The sequence below is a fragment of the Cibotium barometz genome, chromosome 29, assembly GCF_041138505.1.
Source record: "Cibotium barometz isolate CiBa-2024 chromosome 29, ASM4113850v1, whole genome shotgun sequence".
NCBI classification, from domain to species: domain Eukaryota; kingdom Viridiplantae; phylum Streptophyta; class Polypodiopsida; order Cyatheales; family Cibotiaceae; genus Cibotium; species Cibotium barometz.
In genome coordinates, this window is record NC_141074.1 from 4,184,840 (window position 1) to 4,200,031 (window position 15,192).

Below are 15,192 nucleotides of genomic sequence, written 5' to 3' on the forward strand. Positions count from 1 at the left end.
TTAAGAAATTCAAAATGGTGGAATCGTCCCCGTTTTTTGGGCATGGAAAATTTTCCCGGTTTTGGTTTTTGGAATAACCACCAGCTTAGTCTAACGCCCGACATTCGAGGGCGAGGCCCTGAGTGGGAAACCTTGCCCCGCGCAAGAGGGAGCTGCTTTCACTGGCCACCCAACAATCGAGAATCTAGTGCGCAGAGGGGTATCTGAATTTTTCATGAATAAAATGAACCCTTTTTCTTTATGGAATTATTGTTTTTTTTTCAAATGTGATTTAAAAAACCCCTTATGTAACTGTATTTTAGTAAATTTACCTATTAAGTAACCCCTTCATTTGAACTCACATGGTATACTTACATATTTTTAGGTGAACCCCATAGGCCTTGATTGCACCCCAATCATCCCTTGGTTGGATTAGTGGTTGTTGGTGAAGACTCTCTAATTCCTCTATAATAAGGAGATTCCTTGATTAGATGGTCAACTCTACATTTTACACAACTCAATCTTAGGTGTGGTACTGACTTGAGTATTTTTTGAGTTTATTACATTGGCTTTGTGAGGGCACTCAACCACATGGTGAGGTCATTGGTAGTGATAGCATTGTAGTTGTGGGGCTCTCCTTATTGTGGCATTAATTTCCTTGCCCTTCCATTTCATTGTAGTCTGGAACATTGGCACTAGTGTTTTCCCTTACATTTAAAAAAACTCAGGGAGGCTACCTCCCAAATGTCATTTAACTCCTCCATGCTTTGCCAACATTCCCATGCATATTCCCTTTTTTATGGCAACGCTTCAATGATCATATGTTTAATTGACATTATGTGAGGTTCTGGTGGTTGTGGTGGTAGGACAGGTGGCAATATAGGCACTTTGGGTACTCTATACATTGTCCTTTCCTAGTTTTGCACATAGGAGAAATTTTTCCCTAGAGCATGCCTTGCCCAAGCTGTATAGGTAAAGCTAAGTATTGCCGTGTAGAAGGAAACTAAGGTACTTGAGATACCTATAGTTGTTTTTTCTGATGTGGGTACCTACACATACTTGTATCATGGTTCCCAAGTTGCATACAATGCATGCAGTATATCAATGGGTGAGGCATTGATTAAGGACACTTCATTCTCGTGTGATTTTGTTGGCATATTTAGCACCATACCAACTCTCATTGGGGATATAGATGTTGGTTCATGGGCATATCCTTCACCTCCTTTAGCTTTATCTTATCTAGAAGCACACTGCTTAACTCACTTAAGGTCATTATCTTTCCTAGGTTATGCTTGTCTGGCTCACAAATGTGACATACATATGATTTAGCATAATTAGGTTATGGTAACTCAAGTATGTTATCCTCTGTATTTGATGGCTAATTTGCAACAATCATCAAGCGATGTTGGCTTAGCCAACAATTAGCCATGCATCATTCACCTTATCCATTGGGCCTATCTTCATGTCGCAACATAATACCTCATTATTATCACGTAAATGATTAACTTCATAAATCTACGTTGTTGTTCATGTCCTCACAGGGGGGGGGAGTCACTCTATTAACCCCCTATGTAGCACATGCATTCAAGGGGTATTAAAAAAAACCCCTTCTTTTATGGATTTTTTAATTTTAAAAACACTCCTTCTATAACACTTTTAACAATAAAAGTACCCTTTTGGTACCAAGATCTTCACCATTTTAGTTAAAATCCCATTATGTATGTAAACTTTCTATAACTCCACAAGAGAAAAAAACCCCTTCTATTGAACTCACGTGCTAACCTTACATATTTTTGAGTGAACCCCCCTCCCCGGTGAAGTTCATGTCACAACATAATTTCTCATTATTTCCACATACCAGGATCAGCTTCCATTAAAGAGGGAAAGGAAGGGTGATAAGGGCCTTGACAAACTCTTTCCTTGGTAAGATATTATTTAAAGGTTGTCACATGGGGCATAATCACATGATCCTTAACCCTAAACCCTATGTGAATCTCCAAGTAGCATGTCACATTAACCATTTACCCTAGGGTGCCAAATGGGCATTAGCTTCCATGCTAGTACTCCTAACCTCTTTTTTGATGGGCCTTGAGCATGTTGTGATCTCAAGTTCAAGGGAGAACTTGTCAAGTCCCATGTAGTTAATGGTTATGCTTCCGAAAGAACCGATGGCACCATCTAGTTTAGGGTCATGTCTTGTGCTCATGGGCACGACTTTGTAAACCCTCTTTGCAAGATATATAATGTTGTATGTACCAACTAGTCACTTATTAGACTATTGATCAACTGCTCGGCAAAGAACAGTTGGAGGGACCCTACTTTATAAGTGGTATAAACATGGAGTTATGCTAACCATATCCTTTCATAAACCACCCTAGATTATCTTGCAACTTTGTTAGAATATACACCAAAATATAATGTAAAGTGATATTGGGGCTAAGGGCAGAGGATGTCCATTTTCCAAGAAAAAACTTCTCAGCGTCCGAGCATGGGGAAAAAAATAAATCCATGCAAAAGCCACACAAGAAAAAATAATATAGGGCTAATAAACAAGCTATGCATTGTGGTGAGAATAAAGTGTCTTTGTCTATTGACAGTCTCAACACATACAAGGGGTCAATCTAAAGGTGCCATGGGGATGTCCTATAGATGTCAGCATATTCGTATATGGCAAGGAATGGCACCCTCTAAGCCAGATGGCAAAGTTGACCACTAGAACCTAGCCACCATCAGTGTCCGCATGGATTTCCTCATAACTTCTCCTTGACTCTACTAAATGCTCTCACTTCCATCGTTTGTAAGCATCCACTAGAACCTAGCCACCATCAGTGTTTGTTCTTCATAGTTGCCCCGTGACTGTACTAAATGCTCTTGCTTCCATCATTTGTAAGCATGGGTGATCATATATTTGACGATTCATATTCTAGGCAAATAAACTTGGCTAAGGCTTGAGTTTCTTGCCACATTCGACCAAATGGATTTGGTTGAATCAACTGCCCAAGCTCTCTTGCATAAAGCTGGGCTCCTCGACTAAAAGATCATGTATACTAGATAATTAAGATGCTATGGGGCTAAACACTGGGTAGGTTTTGTCCTCTTCTTTGTCTCTCTTATGTCTATATCATCGAAAGGTGGTGGTGGTAGAGGGAAATTTACTGCTGGGTACGTTAGTGGAGGCAAGAGAGTTAGGAGTGGGTTGAGAAGGTATTAATCTAGTAGTTAGAGGGAAATTTACTAATGGGTATATCAGTGGAGGAATATATCGTCTTCATGTGCCCCATCATTAGCCTTCTTAAAAAAAGACTCTAATTAGGTCCATTCCCCTTGACCTATGGATTGGAGGATACTTTATGTGCTCCAAGGCAAAATCATTAAATAAACATGTAACCATGGCTATGTAATAATTAAGTAAACATGTAAGCGGCTATTAGATTTTTATATAAATTTTGAGGTATGAAAATGTGTCATAAGCCTCTAACCAGTCGTATGTTTAGAACCATCGTTGGAATTACTCACCTACCTCACATACCTCCCACGGCATGACTCTTGCATGGAAAATGTATTGTGTACCTCCTTGAATTTATTGATCGCCTAAAAAACAACTATTAAAGGTAAAGAAATTAAATATACCTCCCATGGCATGACTCTTGCATGGAAAATGTATTGTGTACCTCCTTGAATTTATTGATCGCCTAAAAAACAACTATTAAAGGTAAAGAAATTAAATATTTAAGGCAAATAAATTGACTTCTTTGCCTTATTGAGTTTAGTACTTGCCCACTCATCACATACATCATTATACATTTTCTTGAAGTCAACATCCAAGATGTATACTTGTCCTTTGTAGGTGCATATTCACTTAAACTTGATTAAAAGTGCCTAAGATAAATAATAATATCTTTCAATCTTAAGCCTCTTTACAACATCTTCCATTTCTACCTTCTTGTCAAGTGTTGTTTGGCCATCTTTAATTCTTCTTTAATTAAAATTTGTGCCCTAAGATGTTCTTAAGTATCATAAACAAATTACTCATGTCTAGACCCTCTAGACAGTAGGATAAAGAGGTGCTCATAACTCCCACCTCGTCATCCTTTGTGGTCTTTCTTACTTTCCCTTTACTAGGTGACTGCTTTTTGATTGATTATCCCTAGAATGTCTCATTTTAGCCTTGACAGTTCACCACTACCACTGGCCATATACTATATGAGGTGCTCTTGATTCCAAAAGGATTAACATCATCCATACCCAATCCAAGTCTTAAATGTCTAGGCTCTTCCTTGAAGCTTGGCCACATTTCCTCGATGTGCTCATCCATCTTCTATAGAAATTATTTGGATAAGTAATCATATGGATATCACTTCCGCAAGCCCGCGGTGGGCTGAGGGTGTTGGAGGTGATCACCTTCTTCAAGATCCCTCGCTCCAGGAAGTGCCCATGCCTGCATGCATGGCCATCTCACACGAGCGTAGTGTAAAGAAGACCATTGATCTGTAGCTATAGCTGCTCGTGGAACGTGCCCAAGCAAGCCGTTGTCACGGCAGGCAACTTCGAAGATTAGAACACCAACTACATGTAATGTAATCAAATACTTGATTTTCTTCCATCTCATTCTTCTTTTTGAGAATCATCCATATGGCAAAGAATAAAGCATATCCTTCACAAGATTCCCCACTCAATAGTTTTGCTTTGTTAGATAAGTCATCATAACCCTATCCTAGTAAGGCTTGTTGTCAAAGCAACCATAAATAATAGAGGATATTGGATAGTGAAATGTGAAAGAATAGCTCAAAGGTTCACGATGGTCCTACGGCAAATAAAATAAATGTGAGAGCATTGCTCAAATTTTGAACCTACAAGTTTTAAACTTTAATGCAAACCCATCTTTACAAATAAAAGAAAGAAGGCCAAGGTATTCTCTAGGCCTTTAAATGCGGTCCAAGGTAGGGTTACAAATTCAAACGATGTGGTCCTACCACAAGTTGAGGAAACATGGGGTGAGTGCTGAAATTTCAAGCTTTTAGTGGACTCCAAAGCCCAACCAAACTTTAAAAGACTTTCGGAAGGATTTCCATGTCAAGTTGTACGCCTTTGTAGGCCTTGAATTTTGAATTCCAAGGAAGGCTGGTTGAGGAATGTTTCACGACAAAATAGCCCCATATTATTATTATTATTATGTGTTTAAGTAGCGATGAATTGTGTAATAGAGTGCATGGGTTTCTCTAATAAACCATCTTTTACGTCTAGCTCAATATTCCAAGTTAGGTGCTGAAAATACGTTACGATTTAAAAAGAGAGTCGTCATAGAAAATAGCCCCATATTATTATATTTCTTTACGGATAAATTGTGTAAAATAATATAATATATTATTATATTATATTACGGAAATTCTTTCAAACGCGCTGCTCCGCCAAGAGGTGTATATATACCGCAACTGATCAACCGGGCAGTTGTAGTAGAGTGTGAGTGAGCGAGAGAGATTGAGAGAGAGTGAGTGTGAGTGTGTGTGAAAGAGAGATCACAGAGACACTAGTCTCGAGAGGGCACTAGTATATAGGAGAGGATGGCACACTACGCTGCTTCTGCTAGCTTGCAACTCTTGCTTCTTCAACCGTCTGGCAGGACAAGACTAGAGCTTCCTCAGTACCCAACATCCATGACGAGATTAGGCACGAGATCGTGTGCGGAGATGGCCGTGTTTAAGCAGCTGCTGAATCGCCAGTGCGCTCCTTCGAACCTCCACAGTACATTACCTCGTACAACCAGGCGCGACGCAGTCCGCAGCTGCGTCTCAGCGCCGCCATTTAATGGGACGTTGCTGCCGCAGCAGTACAGAGAATGTAAGCGAGCTGTCGCTGTTTTTACGTGTAGAAAATCTGTTTGTTATTACAGTACTTATATAAGTGTGTCGAATACATTTGCTTGTCGTAATTGGCAGCAGCAGCTGCGCCCGGGCAGGACGAGGAAGCTGCAACCAAAGATCGATTGAGGGTGCTAACTACGTGGGCAAGCCCATTCGGCATGCGCGTGTTACTAGCGCTGCACGAAAAGGGGCTGGAATTCGAGTATGTGGAGGAGGTGCTGAGGAGCTTCAGCCCTGAGGTGATCACATCGAACCCCGTCCACAAGAAGATACCGGTCTTGATCCACAACGGCAAGGCCTTGGCCGAGTCTCGTATCATCGTAGAGTACATTGACGAGCAATGGCCAGCCTCCCATCCTGGTACGAGAGGCGATCTCATGCCGGCCTCAGCGTGGGATCGCGCGCAGGCTCGATTTTGGTCGGACTTTGTGGATACTCAGGTGAATGATCAATATTTTGGCTGGCTGCATGCATGTGCGATCAATATGATGTGTGCGAGTACGAGTATGAATATATTATATATCTGTGTAGTGCTGCAGCAGCTGCTGCGTTGTGTAATTAAGGAATTAGTTGTGGTAGTACCGTGGCCGTGACATGCATCGCTGATCTGATCATAAATGCATGATGATGACACAGTTTTGCCCGGACGCCCACGACATTCTGGTGACCGATGGAGAGAAGCAGCGCATAGCAATCGATAAGACCATCCGGCACTTGTTTCACATAGAGGGTGCCCTGAAAATGGCCCATGATGCAGGAGCACGGGGGCAGGGGCATCTTTTCCACGGCGATCACATGGGCCTCATGGATATCACTTTCGTGGGCTTTCTGCAGTGGCTGAGGGTGTTGGAGGTGATCTCCACCTTCAAGATCCCTGGCCCCAACAAGTGCCCATGCCTCCATGCATGGATGGAGGCCGTCGCACAAGAGCTCAGCGTAAAGAAGACCATTCCGAAGCTGCAGCCGCTCGTGGAACGTGCCCGGGCAAGCCGTTGTCGCCGGGACTTCGAAGACTGGAACACCAACTACATGTAATTGTGTAATCAAATCCTCTTCTAAACCCTTTCTTTGAGCCTGATTGACACCTGAGCAATAACTTTAGAAAATAATGCGTTAAAAAAGCTCATTCATACTTTGAATAATAATATATGTGAGATTCCTTTGATCTTCAAAAGTTACCCATATACATCTGATGATTTCAAGACCAGACAAACTCAGTATTCAGTCCATTGAGAGATGAAAGGATGGTCATGATGTAATAACCCTTTTATAATATAATATATACTTTCCAAAAAAATAATACATGTGAGCTTACATTTAATATATGTACATTATATGAAAGTGAGGAAGTTATCATAAAGTAATCCGCTCACACACATTAAAGAACTTAGTCAAATATATTCACAATAATCTTTGGCATGTACAAAATTACAAGTAAAGCTTATCACTTGTTCATTAAGAATGTCCTCTCTCCAAGCTTTTCACAGGCGCTAAAGTTGCTCATTGTCTTATAACGTGTTTTGTTACGCGAGAGCTTTTTCCTATACAAGACTTAATTCTCATGTATAACACATAAATATGAGTTTTAAAATATCAATTTTATTACATGTTAAAGCCTCTTCATGCACAAAATTAATTTCTCATGTTTGAAACATTACAATGAGTATAGAAGTAGTGATTTTTTGATAAAGCCTTTTTTATACATGAATCACTATCTTATGTGTGAAATGTCAACATGAGTTTAGAAGTAGTTAGTTTTCTTATGTTCAGAATGAAGGTTTCAAAATGGCCAAAGACAACCATCGGGGACAAAAGAAGAGCGTCGCACTCGCAAAAATTTATTGACGCATGGCGCATGACGATTATTTATGATCAAAAATGGCAATGATATTTTACGTGCACATTATAACATGTGTTCAAGGGGTATTTGAATTTTTCATGAATAAAATGAACCCTTTTTCTTTATTGGCTTACGGTATTTTTTTTCAAATGTGATTAAAAAAACCTGTTATATAATTGTATTTTTGTAAATTTACCTATTAAATAACCCCTTCACTTGAACTCACATGGTATACTTACATATTTTTGGGTGAACCCCAGAGGCCTTGATTGCACCACAATTATTCGGAGTCCCGTGGTTGGATTAGTGGTTGTTGGTGAAGACTCTCTAATTCCTCTATATTAAGAAGATTCATTGATTAGTTAGTCAACTCTATATTTTACACAACTCAATCTTAGGTATGTACTGACTTGAGTATTTTGTGAGTTCATTACATTGACTTTGTGAGGGCACTCACCCACATGGTGAGGTCATTAGGGCAGTGATAGCATTCTAGCTGTGGGGCTCTCCTTATTGTGGCATTAATTTCCTTGCCCTTCCATTTCATTGCAGTTTGGAACATTGGCACTAGTGTTTTCCCTTGCATTTAAAAAAACTCAGGGGCTACCTCCCAAATGTCATTTAACTCCTCCATGCTTTGCCAACATTGTGCATATTCCCGTTTTTATGGCAACTCTTCAATGATCATATGTTTAATTGACATTATGTGAGGTTCTAGTGGTTGTGGTGGTAGGACAGGTGGCAGTATAGGCACTTTGGGTACTCTATACATTGTCCTTTCCTAGTTTTGCACATAGGAGAAATTTTTCCCTAGAGCATGCCCTTGCCCAAGATGTGTAGGTAAAGCTAAGTATTGCCATGTATAAGGAAACTAAGGTACTTGAGATACCTGTAGTTGTTTTTTCTGATGTGGTTACCTACACATACTTGTATGATGGTTCCCAAGTTGCATACAATGCATGCAGTACATCAATGGGTGAGGCATCGATTGAGGTCACTTAATTCTCGTGTGATTTTGTCGACATATTTAGCACCATACCAACTCTCATTGGGGATATAGATGTTGGCTCATGGGCATATCCTTCACCTCCTTTAGCTTTATCTTATCTAGAAGCACACTGCTTAACTCATCTAAGGTCATTGTCTTTCCCAAGTTGTCATGCTTGTTTGGCTCATAGCATAATTAGGTTGTGGTAACTCAAGCATGTTATCCTCCAATTCGATGGCTAATTTGCAACAATCATCAAGAGATGTTGGCTTAGCCAACAATTAGCCATGCATCATTCACCCCATCCATTGGGCCTATGTTCATGTCGTAACATAATACCTCATTAGTATCACGTAAAAGATCAACTTCATAAATCTACGTTGTTGTTCATGTCCTTGAAGGGGGGGGGGAGTCACTCTATTAACCCCCTATGTAGCACATGCATTTAAGGGGTATTGAAAAAAAACCCTACTTTTACAGATTTTTTAATTTTAAAAACACTCCTTCTATAACACTTTTTTACAATAAAAGTGCCCCTTTGGTACCAAGATTTTCACCATTTTAGTTAAAATCCCCTTATGTATGTAATTTTTCTATAACTCTACAAGAGAAAAAACCCCCTTCTATTGAACTCACGTGCTAACCTTACATAGAACTGCCCCTCCACAGTGGAGTTCATGTCACAACATAATGTCTTGTTATTTCCACATACCATGATCAGCTTCATAAATATGCAAGTTGCAACTATTGTTGGATTGTGTATTCTCTTTTCTAAGCTCTAATCCACAACAAAAGCTACTGCCTTTGTTTCTACAATGTGCCAAAGACTCATGAATGGAAGAAAGGAAAGTTACAACATATATGTGAATATTGTTTATTGCCCACCTTGAAACTTTCTCTTCTTTGGCATATATGTTGGGTTTCACATACCACGTCACTATCCTCTAACCACTAGATTATTACCTTCTCACTTCCCCAATGGTAACTCACCTACCCATAATGTCAATAAAGTTTTTGATTCTCATCCACATTGGACTCTCGGAATAACCCTCTCGACCCCCAAGGAGATAGTGCAATGTCCTCTCAATGTTGTGCATCCATTATAGAATGTTCTAACAACATGACGATATCATCTATATAGTCAATTGTTTATTGAAGCCAAAACTCATGTGCAAATAATTATTGGAGATCACTTCATCAATCAACGTACCATCTTGATAAGGATATACCCAGGAAACCATGGATGCCATATACAATTAGAGCTCAACATCTAGAATGACACACGATGATGTTCATGGAAGAGAAGACACCTTGTGGGAAAATGTAGCCAAGCATGTAAGGTTAGCCAACAACCAAAACTCATGTGCAAATAATTATTGGAGATCACTTCATCAATCAACGTGCCATCTTGATAAGGATATACCCAAGAAACCATGGATGCCATATACAATTAGAGCTCAACATCTAGAATGACACACGATGATGTTCATGGAAGAGAAGACACCTTATGGGAAAATGTAGCCAAGCATGTAAGGTTAGCCAAAATATTAGAAGTATATTTGGTCACCTACATTATTGTGCACAACTATAAGAGATGAAAGTAGAAGCATCTTGTTCATAGAAGAGGAGCGTATGTGAGTAGCCTATGATGGTGTGAACCTCCCACTAACTGGTGCAGTTGGCATTCAGTCTACATGGCGTATCCAGCTCTTATGTATATAAAAATATGCAAGAATATATGTGCATGAGATTCCATTCTCAAAATCATCCATTTGAACCAAATATATAGAGCTAAGGCTAGGAAATTTGGAGCCAAATATATGGAGCCAAGAGTAGGAAAGTTGGAAAGATTTCAAGTAGATGTGGATTGCCAAAGAAGTTGTGAATCAAAAGGATAGAGTAGTTATCATGTCTTTCGTTTACGTTAGCACCATGCACATGTGGGAGATAACTTGAGAGTAACCTTTTGCATACAACATACCAAATTAGATATTAGTGTATACATATGATCATAATCATTTATATAGCAACTATTGGTAGTGTATACAATGACTTAGGGTTTCACATCTCTTCTCTCTCTCTCTCTTGTCTATACATTAGCCATTTTTGGCCCGAATCCGATCTGAGCCATTGTCTGTGAGATAAAATCCCAGTTGGTCGTGTCAAAAGCTTTAGCAAAGTCCACTTGCATAATAAAAACATCTTGGTCATAATATTTTGCATATTCAATAGCCATGAGAGCATTGCCAATATTAACAAAGCCATATTGCAAGGGATGCAGACCCTCATAAAGCACTTGCAAGAGGCATCAATGTGATGGGCCTCCAATCCATGAGATGCTCACACAAATTCCGCTTGGGGATGAGTTTAACTATGCCATGCTTCCATGATTGGGGGAGTACTCCTATATGCCAAGCCTCATTAATCATTTGCAGGATAACACCTTTAAGGTCTTCCCAAAAGTGTAAGAAAAATTCCACCGTGAGGCCATCATACCCTGGTGCCTTACCAATGCTGAGATGGGACAAGGCATCATCAAGCTCCACATCAGTGAAAGGCATATCAAGTTTGAGAGCTTCCTGTGGGTTGAGAATGGGAAGAACATGCTATAAAAGAGTATCCCGAGCTTGTAATTCGTGCAAAGAAGTGGTAGCAGGGGGTGCAAACAGTTTCTGAAAATAAGAAAAGCATTCCTCCTGGAAGCATGTAGCCCTTGAAAGAAAGATTTTGAAGAGCAGCCTTTATCCATGAATTGAGTCATCCTTGCCCGAACCTACCACTTGGCCAATTTCCATCGGTCATTAGCTTGTAAGAGAGATGTTGACTGAGAGAGAGTGTCCATTTGTTGAGAGGAGAGGGGCTGCAATTGGGAATGTGCAGTCAAGGACTGAACTATTGCTTTGGCATGCTGAACTTTAGCTCTCCAGTCAGGCATGAAATTACTCCCATATTCATGAATAGCATGCTGAAGCCTGTCCACAAGGCATTGCCATGCAAAATTACAGTCATAATGGACATGGGCTGTAAGAGGAATTATGGCATATCGGATCAATTGTTGAGATTGTGCATGCTGCAGGTATCCTTTATTGTCATCCCAGGGCTGCCAAACTGAATATTCAGCCATAAAGGAGCATGGTCAGAGAGACCAAGAGAGTGATCAACCTCAATATGAAGACTGAAATCTGTATATTGTTGAGCATGCAGTAAATACGATCTATCCTCGAGCCTTGTAGTTAGTAAAGGCATTATGATGATAGGTGTAACCCACTATTCCAGTGTGCATGGCTGTCCATAAATCTTGTGCATGTGTCGTGGTAAGTAACTCTTCCTATGATCGCTTTTTAGAAGGGATCATATGAGATCTATGAGTAGTGTTGTCTGATGGCATGGGAGAGTTATTAAAGTCTCTGCCAAGAAGAGCACAAGATCGCCATGGGTAAGAAGCAATGGCATACCACATGGAAGCTCTGGAAGCAGAAGTTTGCAAGGCATAAATAGAGGCAAATTCCCAAATATCACCATTGACATCACATTGAATCACCATCCATCTGCCATCACAATCATTGAAGGCAAGCTGGGGCTGCAGTTCATGTCTGACCAATATGTAAAGACTTGAGAAATTCTTAGTACCTGCATAGTGGATATCATAGCCCCCAAAATAGCCAGCTTGGCCAGCCATAGAATGTTGGTTATGTTCTTGCAAACAGAGAATGTCCGGCTGCCTGGTTAAAACATGATTCCACACTAGCCTCCACTTAGAAGGATTGCAGAGGCCCTGTACATTAAGAGTGACACAATGGAGTTTGTCAAGCATGAGGATATATACAAAGGAGGAGACCAAGAATATACAACCAAAGAGTGCTTAAGGGTGTTGAGGCAAAGACCCCTTCAATCTCGCTACTAGAATGCATCTACTCCTACTCCATGCCAAGCCTCTACCTTAGCCACTCCCCCGGTTCTTCTCAATTGGGTTGGAGTTCTCAAAAAACACATTCGTGTTTGTGAGTCTGAGGAAGGGCTATCCTTTGACCCAGGGAAGGAAGGGCTGCAGCCCTCTTGGGCTGTAAAAAACCATCATTATCAGGGGCCTTCTCTTTCTCTTTACCTTTGTCCTTGCCTTTAGCTATGGCTAGCATTTGCGAAGCCACTTTCCCAACTTTGGAGGCATTTTTATCCAAGTTCTTGGACCCAATAGTCTCTTGCTTATGAGTGGGCTGAACCAAGGGAGAAGGTATAGCAGTGGCTGGAGGGGGATGCAAGATAGTAGGGCATTCAGAGGCCAGATGCCCGTACTTATGGCATGAAAAACAAGCACCTACAAAATTCCCATTTCAATTCAAAGTACTTTTGGCCCATTGCCAAACCTTCAACCTCGACTGCAATGGAGGGGAGGGTAGGGGTATCTGTGTCCCACAAAACAAAATCTATTACGATTCCCAGCAGGGCGAGGGGGGCAGATAACTTGGCCTAGTGCAGCGGCCAGTCCTGGCAATTCTTCTCGCATATAGTCTGGGAAATTAACCACCTCCACCTAGATAGGACAATGATGTCATATGAGACTTTGATAGTCCTTATTAGGGAACCATGGCATAGCATGTACCATTTTCCTGCCATAAAATAAAGGAGAAAATTCAAGCACATGTTGCTTCTGCAAGGCATCGATGAGGTGAACTTCATAAAACCCACGGGAGGCAAAGTACACCCCCTCCACAAAAGAGCCACCAAGGATAGACTGAATCCATTGCGCAACATGATTGGCAGATGGTATCTTTCCCAGAAAGAAGATAATGACCGCAGTTTGTGCAAGCTTCTTAAGCGGCTATACCAGAGATGGTAGCTGCAATTTATAAGTAACCTGAGGAATAGGCTTGCTCCAATCCTGGCGAGATTGATGGAAGTCCTCTTTCAGAGTATCAAAAACATATTGAGCCTCTTATGGTGCGACATTGTTAGTGGTGCCAAAATAGGAGTAAGAACTACTTGCACAAGTGGAGGCTAAAGGAGTCTACGATCGAGTATGATGATCTCTATGACTCCTCTATCCTTATGGAGCCTGGTTGACAACCAATGACAGCATATATAATCGAAAGACGTATGTAATGGAAACATGAGAAGCATCTCATTGGATCTAACTCCATAGGTACTATCCTAGCACAACCTCATGATGGTGTTAAATCTCTAGTAAGTACAGACCTAAGCACATCTTTTCCTTATAGTGTATAACCTATGAGAGAGGGTTGAATCCATCTTGAGACAATGGAATCTCCCTTGAATCAAATAATAGGGTGCGCATTTGAACATATAATGCTTCTCAATCTGCACCTCCCTTAACTGTGTACCTTGCATAACTATGCCTCTCAAGTAATGCCCTTTGCTCTACCAAATTCAATCTGATTCAATCTACACATAGTGCGATGATACTCTTTATTGGCCGATGATAATATGGCATGTGATTTTCCGATGAGGGTATCTAGGGCTGACAATGAATCCATCCTCAAAAACTTGCAGGAAGTGCTCTTTATAAAATTAGAGTTTTATAGGGAGATATAGTGGTAAAAGGAATCAAAAGATATTGATATCTAGATTACCTATCATCTTCTTGGAGATTTCAATTGTGTGCCTCCAGGCCACGTGATCTACTTGCAAGGCTGCCACAATGTGAGGAAGGGAGCTGGTTGGCCAGTCCAAAAGGCTGTTGGCCTGCTGCTGTCGGGACAAGCTACCTTGGAAAATTCCTTAAAAACTACGCTTAACTACCATGCTGTCCCAGTAAGGAAGCACATGCTCGCTCTTCACCCAAGTACATACCAATAAGAGCGACATGCTTCTTCTATTGTTGTAGGTAGAGGTATAAAACAGTTTGATCGGGTAGGACCCCTGCTGCCCTCGAGCATTCTTGGACCGTACTGGCAAAACAACTTGAAACCCCTGAAAGTAAATGACAATGAGGAAAACGAGTACTGTTGCTAGCAAGTTTGTCACATTTGGAAGATTTTGCCTATAGAAGGCTTCCGTAAGAGCCCCAACTTTGTTTGTGCGGGTGATTAACAAGTGGAACAAGGCAATTACAGCCCCTTCAAACTTGGCACCACGGCCACTGTTAATCGTAGTTGGACTGAAAGCCTTCCAAATGATGTTTTCACTGCAGAGATGGTAGCAAAGGCACGTGAGCATCATGTTGCACGTGTGATAGTAAAGCTCACAAACTCAACCCAAGTAAAATTTACCAGATGTTGGTGGTAATGAACAGAGAGATGCCCAAACCCAAGCCATATCCCTTCTGCAGAAGTTCGTCCAAGCAGATCACAATGATTCCAGCAAAGAACAGATGTACAATGATAAGAATGGCATTACCAGCACCCAAATCCCTCACATCACCATACATGCCCGAAAGCACATAGGCAACAGCCTCACCAATCGTGATCATTACGCCAAGAAGCTTTTGTGCACCATTCTTGTAAAACATATCTCCAAGTTGATTCAGCCAACAGAGGAGGGACAAAATTGTGAGTCAAGAGCCAGAA

General features: G+C 40.9%; 1 protein-coding gene across 2 annotated transcripts; it reads left to right on the top strand.

The window, feature by feature from the left end:
- The first annotated feature begins 5,447 nt into the window (after nt 1–5,447).
- LOC147621749 (glutathione S-transferase U22-like) lies at nt 5,448–7,014 on the top strand. Of its 2 annotated transcripts, none has more exons than XM_086823588.1 (3): nt 5,448–5,817; nt 5,916–6,280; nt 6,477–7,014. In XM_086823588.1, the coding sequence occupies exons 1-3, from the start codon at nt 5,541–5,543 to the stop codon at nt 6,873–6,875; spliced, it is 1,041 nt and encodes a 346-aa protein (XP_086679714.1). In that variant the 5' UTR covers nt 5,448–5,540; the 3' UTR covers nt 6,876–7,014. The 2 variants fall into 2 exon arrangements, with proteins under 2 accessions (XP_086679714.1, XP_086679715.1); XM_086823589.1 differs by having other exon boundaries at nt 5,919–6,280.
- Nucleotides 7,015–15,192: the final 8,178 nt, after the last annotated feature.